The sequence below is a fragment of the Nannospalax galili genome, unplaced genomic scaffold, assembly GCF_000622305.1.
Source record: "Nannospalax galili isolate Female #2095 unplaced genomic scaffold, S.galili_v1.0 scaffold1395, whole genome shotgun sequence".
Taxonomy (NCBI): Eukaryota; Metazoa; Chordata; class Mammalia; order Rodentia; family Spalacidae; genus Nannospalax; species Nannospalax galili.
Window position 1 is genome coordinate 752,445 of NW_008336062.1, and position 21,466 is coordinate 773,910.

The window sequence follows — 21,466 nt, forward strand, 5'->3', positions numbered from 1 at the left end:
AAAAATTTAATTTAAAAAATACTTTACTATTATTTATAATAGGGCAGGGTGCTTTTGTTTTGTTGCTTGGATTGTTTTGGCTATTGTTTGGTTTTGATTAAGGTAGTTCAAACTCAGCAGCAGAGAAGGCACTGAATACAATAATGTAGAGAAAAAAAATAGTGCCTTGAAGACAGTCATTTTCTGACAAATAATATTCTTCCTGAATGTGAAGAATTCCATTTCCTAGGACTGTTAAGTCAGAGTTACTATTCCTCGTTACTGAGGAAGAAATTAATTTTAGGAGAGAGCAGCAAAATAAGCAGGGAAGTTTAACAAGAATGTTAAAAAGTGTGTGTCGGGGCTGAAGAGATGGCCCAGCGGTTAGTAGCACTGGCTGTTCATGCAGAAGACCCGAGTTCAAATCCCAGCACCTATATCGTGGCTCACAACCGTCCGTAACTCCAGTTCCAGGGGATCAGACACCCTCTTCGGTCCTCCATAGGCACTGCATGACATGGGTATACTTACACACATGCATAACATTCATACACACAAAAAATAAAAATAAGGTTTTTTTTGTTTAATTTTTAAGAGAGAGTGTGTCATAACAAAAGGCAATACATCCAAAACTGAACTGAAGAACTAGTAGAGTCACACTTTAGAGCTAATAGAGATTTTTCCTTTTTCGCCTCATTAGGCCTTCCTGTTCTTATCATTTCTGGCCCAAGCTCCTGAATCTTCCCTTTTACCAAGTTGTGACCCTTTTAGTCACTAATAGTAATTTTCCTATGTGATTTATAAGCCAAATATCAAGTCTATGCATTCCATCATACTCCAAATCAAAAGCTCTAAAACCACACAGCCACTCCCCTTTCCTGACTTTTGCTTATTATGTCTGACTCTTCAACCTTTCTTTGAAGTTGCTGAAATAATGCTGAGAATGTTTGAACTTTGTTGTGAAATCACAAAATTTCCCATAGTAGGAGGGAAGAAATTTGTATTGTAGTATGGGGCTGGAGAGATGGGCCTGGTGGTTAAAAGTATGCCCTGCTCTTGCAGAAGATCCGCATTCAATTCCCAGTGTCAGGTGACTTACAACCACCTGTAACTCCAGCTCCAGGGGATCCTAAGGATCTGTGCTTCTGAGGACACCTGTGTACATGTGCACAACCCCACACATATACATAAATAAATAATTTTTTATATAAAAGACTGTATTATGTTAAGGCTAAAGTGGAAAAGGGAGAGGGGAACAGAGGCAAAGAAAAAGGGAGAGGAAGGGGAAGGAAGTGGAGGAGAGGAAAAAGAAAGAAAGAAAGGAAATAAAACGAAGATGAGAGGAATTAGGTGGCAGCCAAAGCCCAAAGAGAGGGTGTGATTCTGCCAGTGTCACACAGCCCCTGTCTCCTATCTGATATCCATCAGAAGGCCCTTTCCATTTCTCCACGGGGCCCACAATGCAGATAGATCTCTTTGGTCTGGAGAAAAGTTGTCATTTAAAGGTAAATATAAGTAGCCAGCCATGACTTTAATCCCAGCACTCGGGAGGCAGAGGCAGGCAGATCTCTGTGAGTTCACGGCCAGCCTGGTCTACATAGTGAGTTCCAGGACAGCTGGGGCTGCAGGGAGACCCTTTCTCAAAAAGACCAAAAAAAAAAAAGATAAATATAAGCAGAATACCAATTCAAAATCATATGCTGCTTCAAGTAGGCTTTGTCCTAGTGGACTGTAGAGAAGGAACGTCATCTAGAAATAGAATGTGTAGAGGTCAGGAGCTCTTGAAATGTGAGGATGGGGAGGAGGAGGAGTATGCGTGCTGGATTCCCTTTCTGCTTCCTCTCTTCTTCAGAGCCACTGACAGCACCAGTGTAGGGGGTTCTTAGGAAGTGGCATCCTCTCCAGGACGCTTGGAGGGTCATAGGAGGAATAATGTCTTTAGTGGCTAGACTAGTGTAGCTGCATGCCCTGCCTTTACCATAGGAAAAGAAGCTTCACAATCTGTCTTATGACTAGCACATTTTAAGATCAGGACTGCTCAAACCCTAGAATCTTCTTTAGGAACAGATGTAAGTTAACTATTTAAATCCCCTTTTGTAATTTACTGTTCTGTCTTTAGGCTTTGTGTGCCAAGCTTCTCTTCCAGTTTGCTACCCTGCAGGTCATCTACAGATGGTGTCAGACTTGTCACAGACAGCTTCATAAGCTCAGTATAGAGTAAAAGTAATCATTCTAATGCCTTATTTTTTTTAAGTTTATATTTGATTAAAATTGGTTTGCCATTTAGCTCAATTTCTTTTTTTAAAAAAAAGAATTCGGTTATGCTCATTTTTGTAATAATTGAAATTTTGTTGATGAAAATTTTGTTTTTAAATACTTTGAAGCTAAAATTTAATCTTTTGCTGTATTTTAATTTATGTGTATGAGTGTATTGCCTGCATGTGTGTCGTGCGATACCTAAGGAGGTCAGAAGTGGGTGTCAGATCCCCCTGGAACTAGAGTTAAGGATGGAGGTTAGCCGCCATGTGGGTGCTGGGAACCAAACCCAGGTCCTCTACAAAAGCACCAGTGCTTTTAACCACTGCGCCATCTCTCCAGCCCCTGCTGCTTTTTAAATTTTTTTTTGAAGTGTGTGTGTGTGTGTGTGTGTGTGTGTGTGTGTGTGTGTAGTATATGTGGGTATACTGTGAATGGAGGCCAGAGGAAGATGTTGTGTGTCCTGCTTCATTATTCTCTCCCTTATTCCTTTGAGTCAGGCTCTGTAACTGAGCCTGGAGCTTGGCTGGTGGCCAGCAATCCTCCTGTCTCTACCCTCACAACACTGGGGTTACAGGTACACGTGGCTACATCCATTTTACATGGGTGCTAGGGATTGAAACTTCTACTTGTGCTGCAATAACTGTTACCGCTTTTCTCCACTGAGCCATCCCTATCTTAGCTGCTTTCCAAAGGAAAAAATAATTCTGGTATATTAAACTTTAAAAAAAAATTTTTTTATTCATTGTTTTTATTTATACTTCTGCATGTATTGCCTGCATATAGGAAAGTGCACCCATGTCATGCAATACCCACAGAGATCAGAAGAGGCTGTCAGATCCCTTACGGACAGTTGTTAGCTGCCATGTGGGTGCTGGGATTTGAACCTGGGTCTTCTACAAGAAAACAGTGTTCTTAACTGCTGAGCCATCTGTTCAGCCCCTAAAACAAACATTTGAGTTACCAATGTTCATGAAAATTGGTACCAAGTACAGCTTTTTTTTTTTTTTTTTTTTTGTGATCCAAGAAGAATTTCCTGAACTCTCAGTTCCAGGCAGTGTTTAAACACTTCCAAAAAAGAGTAGATGAAGGAGAATTTTTTTTTTTTAATCTTAAGAAATTCAGCCATATTTTTTTAAAGTTCTGCTTTAGAAATTTTGAGCATAAGTATAACAAATGCTCAAATCTTTGATAAAAGGTTGTTCTTTAAGGTTTGACTCAAAACCAAAATATATAATTTCTTATAAAGAGGAAATCTTTAACATTAGTATGAATGAGATGCAATTCTAAATGAAACTGTATGAAATCCAGCATTTGAGTTTTGTTTGTTGTTAATTTCACTTTTTAAGTAACAGTTGTTCAGTCATAGAGGAGTAACAAGACTACTAAATTGCAAAGAAACCTGTACTTACCGATGTTGATATGTGGTTTTGGTTGTTTCAGGGATTACCTTCTGCCTCCTGAGAGCCAGCCTCTGCATGAGGTGTTGTACTTCAGTGCGGCCCACACGCTTCGTGAGCATTTAAATGCTGCTCCACGAATCGCTCTCCACACCGCACTCAATAATCCCTATTATTATCTAAAGGTAAAAGCAGATTCAGTTCTCTAACATAACAGTTAAGCTCAACCCTGAGACTTTGATTTCACTAAAGTATTTTAAGTTTGCAGTTCTGTTTTCTTTCAACTTTTTTTCAATATATATTTTCAACGTGAATTTTTGTGGACTTCATGCAAAACATCTTAATCATCTTTATACCCCTGCCCCAGCAGATTTCATGCTTTCTGTCATGTATGTTAAGGCCTGTCAAGTCAAGTTTGAGTGCCCAGATATCCCTGAGTGCCCTTAAAGAAGATCAGCTCTCCCTCACCCAGCAGTAATCAGCTGTCAGTAGTTGTTCAGCTAAGGTTGGGGCCACTGCTTGCTCCAAGCCTTAAGGCCTGAGTTTGTTGTTTGGAGAGAAAGGACTTCTATAAGTTGTCCTCTCACCCACACCTGGGCACGCACAAACTTAAATAAGCAAATATTTTTTATAAAACAGCAACTCATAGGTATAAAACTTGAGAATGTAATGCTGCTTACCCTTAGAAGATAAATGTTTCCCATAGATGGCCAAGGGTTAGGTAATATGGCCTAATAGTAAGTATTTGAAGATCCAAATGCTAATTTCTAATGGAAAAAATACTTTAGGATTACATCTTAGATTTTAAATCAAAATAAGAAATCTATTCTGAGAGTATCTGCAGAGGTATTGTGGAGAATGGCTGTCAGTCTGCTGCAGAGGCTCCTAAGGTGATACACTAGGGTAGAGCCAGTTGCCTAAAAAAAAGAAAAAAAGAGAGATCAGAACAGCTTCAGATTTTTTAAACTACCTTCCTGAGGCTGGAGAGATGGCTCAGCAATTAAGAGCACTGACTGCTCTTGCAGAAGACCCAGGTTCAATTCCCAGCACCCACCTGGTGCTGACAACTGTCTATAACTCTAGTTCCAGGGGATCTGGTGCCCTCTTCTGTCCTTCTCAGGGATTGCATGACACAGGTGAATTGACATACATGCAGGCAATATACTCATACACATGAAATAAAGATTAAATAAATAAAACTATCTTCCTTATGACAGATAAAATGAGCACTTTAGACACTGAGAAGATATTAAGTAGGTAGGTAGATAAACAGCTAGCATTTTCACACATACACACGCATGGAAAGAGTTCTAAGTTATCAACTCAGTTAGGTTCCTAGAGAAAACCTTCAGAAAAGATGCTTTAGAAATAACTACCAAGTCAAGAGTGATAGCACATGCTTACACACATGCACTACACAGGCTAAGATCACTGAGTTCAAGGCCAGCCAGGGATAGTTAGTGAGACTATAATTAAAAAAAAAAAAAAAACCCATAGTGCCTGGGCATTGTGGCTCATTGGATAAAGGGGCTAAAGCACTAGCCACATAAGCCTGATAGCCTGAGTTCAGTCCCCAGAACCCATGTAAAGGTGGAAGGAGAAAATCAACACCAAAGTTGTCCTCTGACCTCTTTATGCATTATCTATGGCACATACACACCTCCCACACATATCATACACATACACAATAGCAATAATTTTTAAATTAAAAGTGTTTTTTAAAAAAACTGAAGTGATTCCATAAAAACCTACAAAAGCATCCCAAAGTACTGGCTTCTCACCAAGTGGCATGCAGATGTGATTATTGGGAGAGATACTGTAGGAAGTTATGTCAGTAGTTTTCAATGATGATGGTGATTCAGGAGCTTGGTAATTTTATTTTTAAAGATTTAATTTTTTTATTATATATTTACATGTGCTTCTGTGTAGGTCTGTGCTCCTATGAGTAAGGAGAGTTCAGAGGAAGGTATTAGATCCTGTGGAGCTGAAAGTACAGGTTACTGTGAGCCACCCAGTGTGGGTGCTGGGAACTGAACTCTGGTTTTCTGCAAGAGCGCTAAGTGCTCTTAACTGCTGAGCCATCTCTCCAGTCCCAATAATTTCATATTTAAAGAACAGGCTGGTGAGATGGTTCAGCCTTGAGTGGGCAAAGGCACTTGTTGCCAGTCCTGACTACCTAAGTTCAATCCTTAAGACCCAAGTGTTGGAAGGAAAAAACTATACTGCAAATTGTCCTCTGACCTCAACACTCAACAGGCATGTACACACACACACACACACACTTTAAATAAATGTAATTTAAAAATGTTAATAGCAAAAGGGTTTTGTGTATGTGTCTTTTTTTTTTTTTTCAATAATTTTTCTTTTTTGCTCTTTTGAGACAGGGTCTCTCTGTAGCCCCCCGCTGTCCTGGAACTCTGTAGACCAGGCTGGCAATAACAACAAAAAGTCTTAATATATGAACTAAAAATTAAAACTTTTACAAAATCTTAACATTTTGTGGAGTTACAGAAACAAACTGATATGATTTTATAGTCTTTGGGGGAATATAATACACTTCATTTTGTGTATGTTGTTTCTTAATAAAAACATGGATTATAAATAGGTTAAACCAATACTGACAGTTTCTATCGGGCCTAAGATCTGCAGTTTTAGGGGCTGGTTAAGAGTACTTCCTGCACGGTGTGGTGGCGCACACCTTTAATCCCAGCACTAGAGGCAAGTGGATCTCTGTGAGTTCAAGGCCAACCTGGTCCACATAAAGAGTTCCAGGCCAGCTGGGGCTACAGGGAGGCCCTGTCTCAAAAAAAAGAGTACTTCCTGCTCTTCCAAAAGATTTGAGTTCAGTTCCCAGTATCCACACCTGTATCTCCAGTTCCAGGGAATCTTGACACTCTCTTCTGGCCTTTGCAGGCACCTGGATACAAATGGCAAACATTCACACAGACACATACATACACACAAAAATAAATCTTGAAAGACAAGATCTTGGTGCTGGGAAGATGGATCAGTGGTTAAGAACACTGACTATTCTTGCAGAAGACCCAGGTTTGAATCCCAGCATCCACATGGCAGCTAACAACTGTCCATAACTCCAGTCCCAGAGGATCCAACAGCCTCTTCTGACCTCTGCGGGCATTTGCACTACATGGGTGCACTTAACCTACATGCAGGCAATACACGCATACACATAAAAATAATAAAAAATTTTTAAAAAGACAAGATCTGCAGTGTTGGCTGGATATGGTGTTGCAGTCATGTAATCCTAGAGGTTCAGGGACAACAGACCAAGTTCCAGGTTAACCTAGACTATTTTAAGACCCTGTCTCAAAAATAAAAACAAAAAATATGCAGTGTTGGCAACAGTCCTTTTCTTTGAGAGATAGCTTATACTCCTATTAATGATATGCATTTACTAATTTGATTTAGTAATTGCTAGTATTGCACTAATAACAACTCTTAAACTATGAGAAGAAACTAAAAAGTTCCTCTTACTGGTTTACTAAATATAGATTAGGAGTTCAGTAATAGCTTTTTGGTGACCGTTTTTAAGAGGTAGTCAACTTTATTGTTTTCTTAGAATGAAGCCCTGAAAAGTGAGGAAGGCTGCATTCCAAATGTCGCCCCTGATGTGTGTGTAGCATATAAACTTCACCTGGAGTGTAGCAGGCTCATCAACCTTGCTGACTGGTCAGAGGTATGTTACAGACAAGAGCATTTCATTACCTGTGGCAACTTTCCTAGAATATTTTTATGCTTTTGGTACGCTTGAATTCACCTTTTATTTTTTAAATTCAATTGGAAAGCACGAATTGTGTTATACTTTAGAAATTCCTTAGAAATTAATAGCAGCTTCAGCAGCTTTCACTCCCAGCCTCCTGTTTGAATCCTACATTCCTTAAACTAAGGCAGTTCTGTTTGTAACAAGTCAAAATAAGTATGTGATCTAACTGTACAGCAACAAGCAAAAGCCGAATGATTCGGGTCAGCTCTGTGTATCTCACAAAATAAAGAAGTACAATATTCACTAGTATTTACCTTATTGCATAAATGGAAAAACTGGAATGACTACACAACAGATTGAATTATCAGGAGTAAGGAGTAGTTGATAAAGCAACAGACAGCTATTGCTGTTCTTGCCCTCTGAGATTTTACAGAGAGCTTACTCTCTGAATGTCCTGTGACTGATGTCTTGTCACCATGAAAAAAATATGCTGCATTAGCTGCCTCTATGAAATATATGTATTTTCCTGGAGTAAGAAATTGATAGGAGACAGAGCTTTCTTTTAAATTTTTGAATGGGTTTCTTACTCTTCTCTGCTTCATAGCTCTCTGAAACAAGACTATCAAAAGTAGTTATTTTTTAATTTATACCTGATGAGACAATGTAGTTTCAAGAATTTGAAATTTGATATAATGAAAAAGGTATGTACAAGCTATCTATAGTAGCAGTATTAAACCCTGCTTAATTATAAACACAGGGAGTCTAGAAATGGATGTCCAGTTCTTATTTTCTTCTGTTTTGTATATTCAAAAGGCTTTTGCAACAGTTGTGACAGCTGCTGAAAAAATGGATGCAAGTTCTACAACTTCAGAAGAAATGAGTGAAATTATCCAGTATCCTTTTTAGTACCAGTTCTACAGTGTCCTAGTACAGAAGATTGTAAGTTTCAAGTTGAGGAGTACTCAGTGGTAGAGCACAGGGCCTTGCGTTCAAGGCCCAGCACCGAAAATAAGCTATAAACACCTAAATTTACATTTAGATTCATCAAGATGTATTGTTAATATTAACCATACTATCTTAGAATAACCTAAATTTCTAAATATTTTGAATTTAATATGACACAAACCTAAAATATTTTATCTCAAATATATACTCCAAATTTTACTAAAAATGAAATTGGTCATTGAAGTCTCAACTTTTAAAACATTTTATTTTTTTGTTATTTTATGTGTTTGAGTGTACGGACTTACATGTATATAAGTGCACCCATGTCCTGCAATGCCCACAGAGGTCAGAAGAGTGTCGGCTCCGCTGGAACTGGATTTACAAACTTTTCTTAGCCACCGTGTGGGTGCTGGGAATCGAACCTGGGTCCATTGCAAGAGCAGTCATCTCTTAACCACTGAGTCACCTCTCCAGCCCCAAATTCTCAACTTAAATGTACTTTTAGATACTTGGGAGGGGGCCATTCCTATACTATGGGAAAATGTAGGTTTACATAAGAGTCCATCACTTTTACATTTGTTTTCTATCTGGTATTTTTTCTGAGACAGTATCATGTGGCCCAGGCAGACTTCAAGCTCAATATAACTGAGGAGGGCATTAAAGTCCCATCTCCATCTCCCAAGCGCTGGAGTTATAGGCATGTAATATGACACCCAGTTCTGCCTGCATCTTACTAATAGTGAAGTCTAATATTTAATTTTTTTCCAATAAACAAGGTTATAATTACAAATATTTCAAACACCTATTTGAATTTAACAGTTAACATTTTAACTTGACCGGGCATGGTGGCCTTTAATTCAGGCCAGCCAAAGCTACATACCCTGTCTCAAAAGTTTTGACATTTTAGCTTTTTTGTTAAAAAATACTTTATTAGCTGATTTCCTTAGCTGGTCTCCAGTGCTCGGTTCATTAGAGCTGTTTCTGAACTAGAACTTTTAGGGTTTATAAAATCCACAAAGCAGAAGACTGATCATGTGGCAAGGCTAACATGGGGAGGCTGCTAGAAAGCAAGGAGTGAAGGCAGAAGGACCACACCTCCTGTAAGAATATTTATATGCCACTGAAAGTTCTGGTGAGGAATGTGTAATCCTCTTGTGATGTTTAGCCAGAAAGTGGACTGCTAACCCAAAACAGGTATAATCAAAACGTCTTTGGAGTACTTCAGAAATCTAATCATCATGCTTACATGACTAAACCTCTGGCACATCACTGTACTTTCCACCGAGTCGTACTAAATTCTGAGTAAATCCTTCTTGAATGTATGTAAATGGAATAAATGTCTTTATTCAGTGTTACTTCTAATTGGTATAGCAGGACTCATTCTTTGAATTCTTGTACTAAAACTTCTCACTTTAATGTATTGTATAACATCAATGTGCTATAGGTTTTCTTTCCATTCCTAGAAGGGCTCTAAAACTGCCTCTGCCTCCCCATTTCCTTTAATCTTGCAATTTACAAGTCTTCTAAGTTGTTTGGCTTTATACTTAATGGCAGTAAATACTTCTAGATGTTCAGTCATGGAGACTTACAGCCATGTAGTGCTCTCCAAGCTTACAAAACTCAGAAGGGTAAAAGTAAGACACAGGTAAAATGATCTCTTCCAATATAAGAACTTAATACATAATGAATCAGACACTTAAAGCTCATTATTTAATGTTCAACTCCAGAGAGAATTCAGAAGCTTAACATTACCAAATTTCCATGCAAATTTGGTTGGGGCAGTGAAGACGTTCCCCCTCAAAAAACAGACTTTGTTACCAAGCCTTAGCATTAGCTTGTAGTTGCAGTGTGTGTGCATGCATGTGCACATACAACTTTGAGAGCAATTTTAGTATATATGTCAATTCTGGTGTGTGGGTGTTAAATTGTGTATGGATTTAAAATGTCTCAGACCTCTGGCAACACAATAATGGGCTTAGGTGGCATTAATTAGTAGCTGGTACTCCCCCCCCCAAAAAAAAGTTTGGCTTCAAATACATTAAAATTGCCCCAAAATATGTCCCCAAAACAAATGATCAGAAATGTTATTAAGGCTCAAAGAGTTGGGGACCCCAAAGTAACAGAATCAAAGAATCAACTGCAAAGCAGAACAGATGGTATATAGTCCTGTAGAGTTTTAAAGGGAAGGAGGGGGTCATGACCAGAATAGCATTCATTAGGTTAACCCCTTACCATCTTCATCTCAAAGATTTGTTTGGCAGAATGTACTTAGGCATACAGGACACTCAGCTTGAAAGTTAAGCTTATGATAATATATATACACAAAATTACCACCACCAGGAAGTAACTAAGCAAATACAATCTTTAACATCTTGTGACAAAGGCAGAGCCTATCATCCTAAGGGTCCTTGAACAATGGCATCAAGCAGATCGTCTGTCATACTATTTCTGCTATGTGAATGAATGCAGTATGATTCCATGATTTACCTTTATAGAATATACCAATGTTTTCTCCATACTCTAGCCATTCCTCATCATTTAAATGTGTCTTCACTGGTGTTACATTTTGTTACAATTAATACTTTTCTCCTTGCTATGAAAAAATGACAAAAGTAACCTAAGGACAGTTTGTTTTGGTTCATAATTCAAGGGTATAGGGAAGTCATGGCAGGACTGGTTACAGGGTATCCTGAGAAGAGATAATACTGATGCTCAGCTAGCTTTTTTTTTTTTTAAGGCAGTCTGGGACTCTAGCCCAAGGAATGGTGCCACCCACATTTAGGGCAAGTCTTCCCACCTCAGTTAATCTAGATAATCCCTCCTAGGCATACCCAGAGGCTTGTCTCCTAGATGATTGTAGATCCCAACAAATTGACAATCATGTTAATCAACGGTTTGTAAACATCTTGGGAAAAGACTTGTGTAGATGATTTTAAAGATTTTCCATCTATTGCCTCTTCGAGGCAGTTGGCCTTGAGGAAGTTTAACAATACTATACACTTGGCTTAATGAAAGTACCATCAAAAGGCTTCTTCCAGCTTTCAAAAGACACAAGTGTGCACCAGATAAAATTGTTCAGAAGCTTTTTTGAGTCAGGTTTTCACTATGTATTCCAAGGCTGGCCTTACACTGTGGTGTAACCCAAGCTTGCCTCAAGCTCATGATCCTTTCTCCACCTCCTGAGTTCTGAGATCATAGGCATTTCACTGTGCCCAAATTAGAAACCACTTCTTTAAACAGTATATTTTATGCATAAAAAATATAGGAACTAGCCTTGTTGAGACTAGCAGGTTCCTTTTTTTGTCTGAGGTACAAGTTCCGATTTTACCTCCCCCCCTTTTCCTGGGCACTTGACTGTATGTGTACAACCTAAATGCATGCCATGCTCTGAACCACATCTGTGGTTCCACATAGCACAATGGAAACTGTACTGTTCTCATAGTAAATATCCAAAAGACCTGTAATATTAAAACTTGAAGCTGATTTGTGGTAATCACTTGGAATCCTACAAAAGATCAGTTCAAACCTGTCTGTTCCTTAATTCAGGAAAACTGAAACTTCAGATTTAGAATTGGGGTACTCTCACTTTTAGTGAAACGCTAATCTAAAACTTTCAAGTACTATTTGTTTATTCAGAAAAATATTGGGCATGTACTATGTGCCAGGAACTTCTGAGATACTCTAAGGAACAAAGATCCTTGTTTTATACTTCAGCAAAGTATAACAGACCTTAAGTGATGAAAAAATTACCCATGAAGTTTTGTGGGTGAACCCACTAGGTAGACAGTAGGGATGCCAAATGCCCTAAGGCAGGAATACCCCCAGGATACCAAAAGAACAAGCGGTAGCCAGTGAGGGTAGGGTGGCTCAATGAATGAGAGGCAACAGTGCAGTCACAGTGCCCTCTCTGTAGATCACTGTAAGGTTTGCTTTATGAAGTAGGAAGCAATCTAAGGAAAAGACACTTAAACCTTCAAATGATCACTAGATGCTGTGCAAAACTAGAGGTAGTGACACCTATCAAGAGACCTGAGATGTTAGAATGAAGATAGAATGAAAACAATTTGGCCCAAAGTGCCAGTAATGTTAAGATTGAGAATCTCGGTACTAAGAGATTGAGCAACATAGCCACCTTGTGCTATAACCAATGTTTCTCATACAGATTTATGTCGACTAGGGATCTTGTTTAAAACCTACATCACTTTAGTGACTTGTCTTTAAATGAAATTATGGAAAGCAATTAGCAAGTTAAAAAAATGTGCCTGGTACATGCCTTTAGTCCCAGCACTCTGGAAGCAGAAGCAGATCTTTCAGAGATTGAGGCCAGTCTGGTAGACAGTCGTTTCCAGGCCACCTGGGGCTCCCCTGTCTCAAAAAGGGAAGGGAAAAAAAGACAAACTTCCCTTCCCATTGAGTATATTATAAATGTACATATATATCCTCCTACATTTAAGATTGATGTAATGAAGTTGGGTGTGGTGGCACACACCTTTAGTCCCAGCACTCAGGAGGCAACGGCAGGCGGATCTCAGCCCCGCTCCCTGCAAAAGGGGGGGGTTGGTGTAATGAGTGGACATATGCCATTGAACAGTGAGCCATCCCTCCAGCCCAGACAAAATCTCTAAAAAAATGTAAACGAATTTGGGGCTAGAGATGGTTCAGCAGTTACTGCAGCTACCAGCTCTAACTCCAGTTCCAGGGGACCCAATGCACTCTGGATTCTCCACAGGCACTGCACGTGTGTCTGTGTGTGTGTGCGCGCCACAAAACACTCATAATTTAAAAAAAAAAAAATCAAAGCTTTTTAATTTTTTGTTTAAAAAGTTCACTGAAGAATATTTTTGCGCAATAGTTTTTAAGACAGGGTCTTCTTGCAGCCCCAGCCAGCCTGGAACTCAGTAGACTAGGCTAGCCTCCATCTCAGAGATCCACCTGCCTCTGCCTCCCAAGTGCTGGGATTAAAGGCATGCGCCATCACACCCCGTGTTGCTTTTATTTTCATGAGAGAGGGTCTCATATAGTTCATTGAGGCTGGCCTTGAACTCCTGATTCTCCCGCCCTAACCTTCCAACTACAGATATTACAATGGTGCTTGCCTTCACGCAGTTTGCTCACTTCATTGTAAGAAAGCTATGGGAAGTGTGTTACATCTGTTCAGTCAGTCCTCCTGTAGGTTAAATTGTCAACTTGATACAACCTAGAATCACCTGGAAAGTCTCAACGAGGGACTGTCTACATCAGGGTGGCCTGAGTGTGACTGTCTTAATTACCTTAATTGATATGGGAAGAGCCAGTCTCAAAATGGGCACCAGCGCCTGGGTGAGGGCCGTACAAAGCATGTCTGTATTCATTTCTCTGGATGGAAGTTCCTACTGGTTTGACTGCCCCATAATAATGAACTGTAACCTGAAATTGTGAGCCAAGATAAATAAAACCTTTCTACCCAAACCTGCTTTTTTGTCAGGTATTTTATCACAGCAACAGAAGCTAAACAATATTTCACAACATTCAAAACAATAACATTGAATACTTTTAAGGTAAAAATTCTATACCTGTTAGATCCTACAATGTGATGTTGTCATACAATACATTACAGAAGCAACTGTGAATCAGAACTTAATTTTTGAAACTGGCACTGAAAGGGCAAACATTACCAGAAAATTAACTTCATTGATTTCTAGAAAATGCTTGTTTTAAAACATTGTTTTATTCAAATGCTACCCATGTGTACAATTAGAAAACAAGCAGAATAGAAGTAAATGTTTTATTCTTCCAACTAAACCAGTACTACAAGGGCAGTAAAACAATGATACACTGGTGGGGGGAGGGGGGAATGAACGCAGCAATAAACATTTGTTAAAAAGACTGATAGAATAAATAAAACTACCAAAAAATAAAATAAAAACGAAATCATATAAACCCATTCTGAAACCCCAAGAAGTCCTGGAATACAGAATTGCCCTCCTCCTCCACTATTTCACAGAAGTACTGTAGCTAAACTGCTTAACTGTCCTGGGATTACATTCTAAATTATTAATAACTGGTTACAGCTTGGTTGTAGTGAACAATTAAAATCACACTAACTTCATTTGAAGTGCCATTCTACAGTTTTATTTACATAACCAGTGAAGGGCATGTTCTAGAATACCAGCTTTAATCCTTTCAAACATTAATATAAGAAGCCAAATTGTAATGATACAGCAAAATGAGGCCACTGGTATTAATACAAGTAGCAAAGGTCCACATCCAGGTGGTAACGACATCACAGAAATTTCCAAAACCAGTTGTTGCTGCCTAAGAGTGGTTGCCACTGACGAAAGCTTGAAACCTGTATTCACAGATGGGCACTGGCATTGCTGTATGTCAGTTGGGACCTCCTGTAACAACTCAACAAGGAACAAGGCAGCCCACAAATGCAAAAAAGCACGATTCATGAAACATCTAAAAAAGAGAAAAGTAGTATTAGTGCAAAGTACAGGTCAAACTTCATTCTTTGAAATAAAATGCAAATATACCAGATAATTCATGCCCAACATTGTCTAGGTATTTAAGTGAAAAATAGGCTTTGCAACGTTTTACTTTTTTTTTTTTTTTTTTTTTTTTTTTTTTTGGAAAGGGTCTCCCTGTAGCCCCAGCTGGGCTGGAACTCACTATATAGACCAGGCTGGCCTTGAACTCACAGAGATCCACCTGCCTCTGCTGGGATTAAAGGTGTGCACTACCATGACCATGCCCGGCTTACAAAGTTTTACTTTTTAAAACCAGCCTTTTCTCCATATGTTTGACTCTTCTTGAAAATGAAAATATTTCCACCTTAAAAGATACTCTTTCCAGTTTGTAATTCAAAGATCAAATACTTACAACTAGCAGGCTGTTCTCCATATCGTCGCATTATTTGATCGTGCGTGAATTTCACAAATGCATCATATTGTTCTACAAATAAAGGTGCATTTCAATTACATGACTTGCAGAATACCCTATTCTATAAAGCATACAGTGAAACAATTCTAATACCTCAATCATCGCCAGTAAAGAACTTAAAATGAGTTCTGTAATATTTTAAACTAATTCCTTTACCTGCAAGTTTTGTGTTCAGTATTTCTTCATACTCTTCTCGAACTTTCTCTTCACGTTCTTTCAATAAACGTTCACATATCATCCCAACCTGTCGTAGAGTAAATAGGGGCTGTTCTTTTTTTAATGGTGAAGATGTTGCAGACGAAGTCCCTGTGAACAAGACATAGCACTTTATTTAGAACAGAAACCAACTCCTAAATGGAGGACTTCATTTAGAACTTTCAGTGGCTTAAAATTTTAAGTTTAAAATTCATTTTTTAAAATTTATCACAGAATTTCCCAAGTAATCTTAAAGCATGCTTTAAACTATCAGCCTGTGACTCTGGAAAAACACCTGAGAAATTATCAAAAGGGAAAAAAGCTAAAGTGGAGAAAACTTCAAACAAAAAACATGGCAATAATGGAGCCCATTACATTGAATTTCTGTTCTAGCAAGTTAACTAGTCATGCAGTGTTTTAGTGACTAGTTTACAAACATTGCTACAAAAGAAATATAATCTCTGGTCTAAAACTTCACTTTATTTACTAATTAGAGTAACATGATTAAGCTGTAAAGACACTTCATCAATTTCATCAAATTAGCAAGAATTATTACTTTGGTATTTTTATAATGAATACAAATTTTTATGAGAAAATTTTCTTAAATTTTAAGACACAGGCCTCCATTAAATAGTTTACTGGGAGAAAACAGGATGTTGGCATCTCTCTACCAGGTAATTTATGAACAAAGATGCAATGTTCATTCTGTGACCTCTTGACAGAGCACTGAGCATGTTTATTTCCTCTGAATTGTGTACTTTTTCTAAGTTTGTTTTTAATTAACAATACCTACTTGACAATAAAGACCTAATCAACATTTTATGGTTCAGAGTCCTTAAAGATTATTCATGTAACAACAGCCACCTGGTATTACTAGAGTAAGATACTTCATATGAAAGATTTCCTTAGAAATTCATCCTCTTTTAAGGATTACTTGAGGTACCTCAATCTTCTAAAAACATCATTTTCCTCAGCTTAAGAACATTTGTGATAATTTTCCTGATAGCTCAGGATTATGAGTGCCATCTGCTCCAACATTTCTGCCAAGGATTTTCTACAAGCACACACTAACAACTGCTTCCTTATTTTGCCTCCACTTGCTCCTTATCATTTGCATGACTCACTCCAGTTAACTAGGCTTCCTAGATCTGCGTCTGTCACAAGAATACATACACTAGCTTTAGACAATTACAAAGGCTATCCTAACTTTGAAATTCCCAGCTTTGTAAAGGCTGCTAATTGACATTCTAAGTAAACTAAGAATGAACTTATAATGACCTTAGTTTATTCTGAGTCATCCCCTCGCCATCATATTTCACCCACTTACACTTGGTCTCTTAAATTGGCAGGAATGCTCCAGTATTTAATTTTGAACAACTTCATGTTCCCTGATCAAATTCTGACTACCTTATTTATAGTTTTATTTATCTTTATTCTGCCAGATTTTCCTATCCCAGCTAAGGAAAGCAACTACTGAACATTACCGTATGTAACTTCAGCCTTTTGCCTTGTGGTGGCACACACCTTTAACCTCAGCTCACTGCAGAGGCAGAGGCAGGCGGATCTCTGAGATCAAGGCCAACCTGGTCTACATAGCAAGTTCCAGGTCAGCTGGGACTACAAGGGAGACCCTGTCTCAAAAAAAACTTCTCCACAAAAGTTACATTTCTTCCAAAAGGCAAAGACAAGAATTGATACAGAACTTAAAAAAAAAAAAAAACTTTTAGAAACCCAGCCCAATATGACAAGTGTGCGAGAGAATACAGACAGACGTTTCTATAAAACCTATACAGCAGAATTTCTGAGTTTTAACTGCCAGACCAGTAATTACAGGAGATTGATAAAAAATAGCAGCGTTCAATGATATGAGCTATACCTAACAAGTATATGGTATACTGGTGATTTTCCCAATGAAATTTACAAATCGTTATATTGACACAATGTCCACTTAGTCTTTGGTTGATGGGAATCCAGATGAAAACTGTTATCATATTTTTTAAATATTATATAATACTTAGCATAAAATTGCTTTCAATCTAAGGGAAAAAAGAGCTTAACTCACTGTAGGCATTTGAATTTCATTTTTTCCATACTGTATAACATTTTTTTTTTTTAACATTTCTTTTCATTGTTAAAGTTTCCTGTTACCTGGTGATGCTGGTCCACTGAGGAGAAATGCATGTGGCTGTGCATCAGTACTACAACCTGGGTCTGTCTGTTGAAAACTAGCTTCTAAATGTCTTCTCTTCTGCATGCGTTTATATTCCTGTTTTATGTTGTACAGAATTTGTTCTAAAAGAAAAAAGTAAAAATTTGGCAACATGAAAACTTTTTGCTAAAACATAGCTGGCCTTGCAACAATTCCTTAAAGATAAAATATTCCTTTTGAGGGCCAAGAGAGATGGCTCAGTAGTTAAGAGTACAGGCTGCTCTTGCAAAGAACCAGCACCCATATGCTGGCTAACACTCATTCATAACTCTAGTTCCAGGGGATTCGACACTCTTTTCTGGCCTCCGAAGGCACTGCACACATGGTGGTGCACTTACAGACACGTAGGCAACATACTCATACACATAAAAATTTGAAAGAGAGGTGCTCATTCATAAATAGCATATGCATACCACCTGTAATTCAACTATTCTACAAAGTTGATTCTTGTTGAGCACGAGCTGAGAAAAAGTAATTTTAATATTTTTATTCAAAGTAATGGTCAGGGGATGGACATCAGTTGAGAGTGCTTCTGGCTCTTCCAGAGGACAATCCAAACTAAGTTCACAGGACCCATGTTGGGCAGCTCACCATTTTCTTTTTAACTCCAGCTCCAATAGATACAATGCCCTCTTCAGACCTCCGTGAGCACTCACACACAAGGCATACACACTCACAAAATAAAAAGTAAAAATAAATAATGGTCAGGGAATCTGAACTACAACATTTTTATTTTTATTGTATGAATGTATTGCCTGCATATATGTAAGTGCACCTGTGTCACACAATACCCACGGAGGTCAGAAGGCGGCATTGGATTCCCCTGGGACTGAAGTTATGAACAGTTGTCCACCATGTGGATGTTGGGAACCTAACCTGGGTCCTCTGCAAAAGCATCTAGGGCTCTTAACCACTGAGCCATCTCTCCAGCCCATATAATACACATTTTACTCAGAGTAAACTCAGAGCTCATGTATCTATTACATACATAAGTATTAAAATCAACAGATATTTCCAATAATTAGAAGAAAGCTTGTGTACATTCAGGCACAGGCCAGTAAAAAGTGCCCACAGTTCTAAAATGACAGAGTTTATGGGAACTGAAACGTCATCTTACATAAAATCATCCTAGTCATAATATAAAGCACAAGGGGAACATGAGACTAATAGCAAAGCATTCTGAAGTGATGTGGTACAGCAACAGGTCTCAGTCCTAAGAACCACTATACCACAGTGCAGTTCTTTAAGACAGGTGTACAATTACACCCAGCATTTCCTTTCAGCCAGTATTCTTCACTTTAGAAAGATTTCTAATTGAAAATAGGTATCATTTGATCTCACCAGAAAACGTGTATAGGTTTCTACTAACTTTGCCTCCTCCCCCAGACTTTCTCACTCTCTTCCTTAGCTCCCAAATTAGGTTATCCAGGTCAAACTACACTCCAAGTCGTTTACTAATTCTCACTGAAAGCAACATTAAGCAAAAATTAAAAGTAGCAACAAACAGGCTTTTTAAGAGAGGCTCTAAGAACAAACATTTTAGGTGTTGCCAACTGTTTTAATTAGAAAGTTTCAAGTGTTATGGCCTTTTTCCATTTAAGTAAAATAGTTCATTTTCTTAAAATGCAGTTATCAAGCACCAGGTGTGGTGGTGCATACCTGTAATCCCAGCACTTGAGAGGCAGAGGCAGGCAAATCTCTGTGAGTTCAAGGCCACCCTGGTTTGCATAGTGAGTTCTAGGCCAGCTGGGGCTACGGGGAGACCCTATTACAAAAAGACCAAAAAAAGAAAAACAAACAAAAAAATTGCTTCAAACAAACCCAGGATTAAAATACAGTAAAACTTTTGTTCTAAACATTTCTTAAAATGAGTTCTAAAACCTGCATTACTTTTTTAACCATAGATTACTACATGTAAAAGTATGAGCAAGAGCTTGACTACAGGCATCTTCATTCTCAAATCTCATAAATACCACTGAGTGCTAATAGAATTTGCTTCCTTAATGGTAAGACATCATTAAACCAGCATTATTCCTTTGGAAGATTTTTTTAAAATATTTTGTTATTTTTATACATGAGTGTTTTGCCTGAGTGTATGTAAATGCACCAGGTGCATTCAGTGCCCATGGAGGCTTTAAGAGGACATTGGATCCCCCAGAACTGGATTTAGAGGCGTTCTAGGTGTTGAGAACCAAACCTGGGTCTTCTAAAAGAGCTGCCAGTACTCTTAACCACTGGAGCCATCTCTCAAGTCCCCACTTTGGATGATTTTTAAAAACAAGTTAGGTGAAGGTAAATAGTAAAGGCACAATAATAATTAAATAGTAAAAAATTTAATTTTTACTATTTAAATTCTGGACACAATGAACAAGGTCACAAATAGAAAACAGTCATAGGACTTTTAAAAAGGTAACTGAGGGGCTAGGGAGATGGATCAGTGCTAAGAGCACTTGCTCTGCAAGTATGACTGGAGTTTACATCCCCAGCACCCACATAAAAAGCATGTCCTGTAACCCCAGCATTGGGGTACAGAAGAGACAGGCAGATTCTGAGCCAGCCCAGCTAAAATGAGCTTTCAGTTCAGTAAGAGATCCTGTGTCTCAAGGCAAAAACCTGGAGAATGACAGGATAATAGCCCATGACCTGCTCTTCTCTCTATGCACATGCCATCGGTGTGACCACTCACACACTAACATGCATGCAACACACATACAAATGCACATACACGCATGCTTGCTCATCATACTGAATTGATGAGAGCAAGAAAACAGCATCAAGATAGGACTAAGACCTAAGAGATGGCTCAGTGGGGAAGGGTGATTGCCTCCAAGAGACCCACATTCAATTCCCCAGAATCCACATGGAAAACAGGAAGATTTCCCTCAAGTTGTCCTTTGATCACCACACACATACACAGAAAACATTTTTTTTTTTAAACTGGGACTGAGGAAGTGAAGGGACATGGAAAAGAGTAAAAACGCTGAGAATCCCAAATCGAAGGAGAGGGGTGTTATATCATCTTTTTGGAGCCTATAAGTTCTAAAAGTCTAAGATGTAAAATTAAACTTTTAGTCCAGGTCTATTAAAGTTTTAAATTTCCTACATATATTATTAGATCACTACAGTCATAAGAAGCTGCTCAAGTATCTCAAATAACCGCTGGCTGTACAGTTATCAGTGAAATGACAGAATCTGACCTTGCAGCAATTTATAGCTTTTCTTCCTCATGTAGGAATAAATTAATGAATATTCCTCAGATAGTAAAATATAAAGTTATAACCTAAGTCACTTTGCAAAGACAGGCAGCAGATTTTGTAAGGACAGCTCAATCTAACTAAAATACAAATCCATTTCCTATTGACTTGTTAGGATACCCTTTTCCCTCCAAATCTATATAAAAGAAACTGCCAACTTTTGTAGTTATGTTTCACAAACTAATAAAGACTTATACTAATAAAGCTCTAGTACTTTCTTTAGATTTATTTGTACACGTGTGGGTATGTGAGGCATCAGATGCCCATGGACGTGGAGTTAGAGGCAGTTGTGAGCCACCCCCTGCCCCTGTAGTAGATGCTGGTAACTGAGCTTGAGTCCTCTGCAGTAAATGATCTTAACCACTCTTAACCACTGAGTAATCTTTCCAGTCGCAAACATTTTTTTCTTTTTTCTTTAAACAAGTGTGAATGTGTCCTCAACATTTAAAAGCTGGGTGACCTTCTACAACCTCTTTGATCTCTCCCTAACATACCCTTTAAAAAAAAAAAAAAAAAAAAAAAAGAATTTCAGGGGGTTGGAGAGATGGCTCACTGGTCAAGAGCACTGACTGCTCTTGCAGAG

General features: G+C 38.4%; 2 protein-coding genes across 2 annotated transcripts in view; one reads left to right on the forward strand and one right to left on the reverse strand.

Moving 5' to 3' along the window:
- Orc3 (origin recognition complex subunit 3) overlaps positions 1–10,308 on the forward strand; it is a 92,832-nt gene extending 82,524 nt beyond the window's left edge. Inside the window, exons 17-20 of the mRNA XM_029562383.1 lie at positions 3,679–3,820; positions 7,216–7,332; positions 8,173–8,252; positions 9,263–10,308. Coding sequence (XP_029418243.1) covers positions 3,679–3,820; positions 7,216–7,332; positions 8,173–8,252; positions 9,263–9,368 — 445 coding nt within the window. The 3' untranslated portion in view covers positions 9,369–10,308. The remainder of the gene's footprint in view (positions 1–3,678; positions 3,821–7,215; positions 7,333–8,172; positions 8,253–9,262) is intronic.
- Positions 10,309–13,992: 3,684 nt separating this feature from the next.
- The window catches only part of Akirin2 (akirin 2), a 17,801-nt gene continuing 10,327 nt past the window's right edge, over positions 13,993–21,466 (reverse strand). Inside the window, exons 2-5 of the mRNA XM_008830848.2 lie at positions 17,569–17,712; positions 15,382–15,531; positions 15,166–15,237; positions 13,993–14,745 (exon numbers count right to left, since the gene is read on the reverse strand). Coding sequence (XP_008829070.1) covers positions 14,735–14,745; positions 15,166–15,237; positions 15,382–15,531; positions 17,569–17,712 — 377 coding nt within the window. The 3' untranslated portion in view covers positions 13,993–14,734. The remainder of the gene's footprint in view (positions 14,746–15,165; positions 15,238–15,381; positions 15,532–17,568; positions 17,713–21,466) is intronic.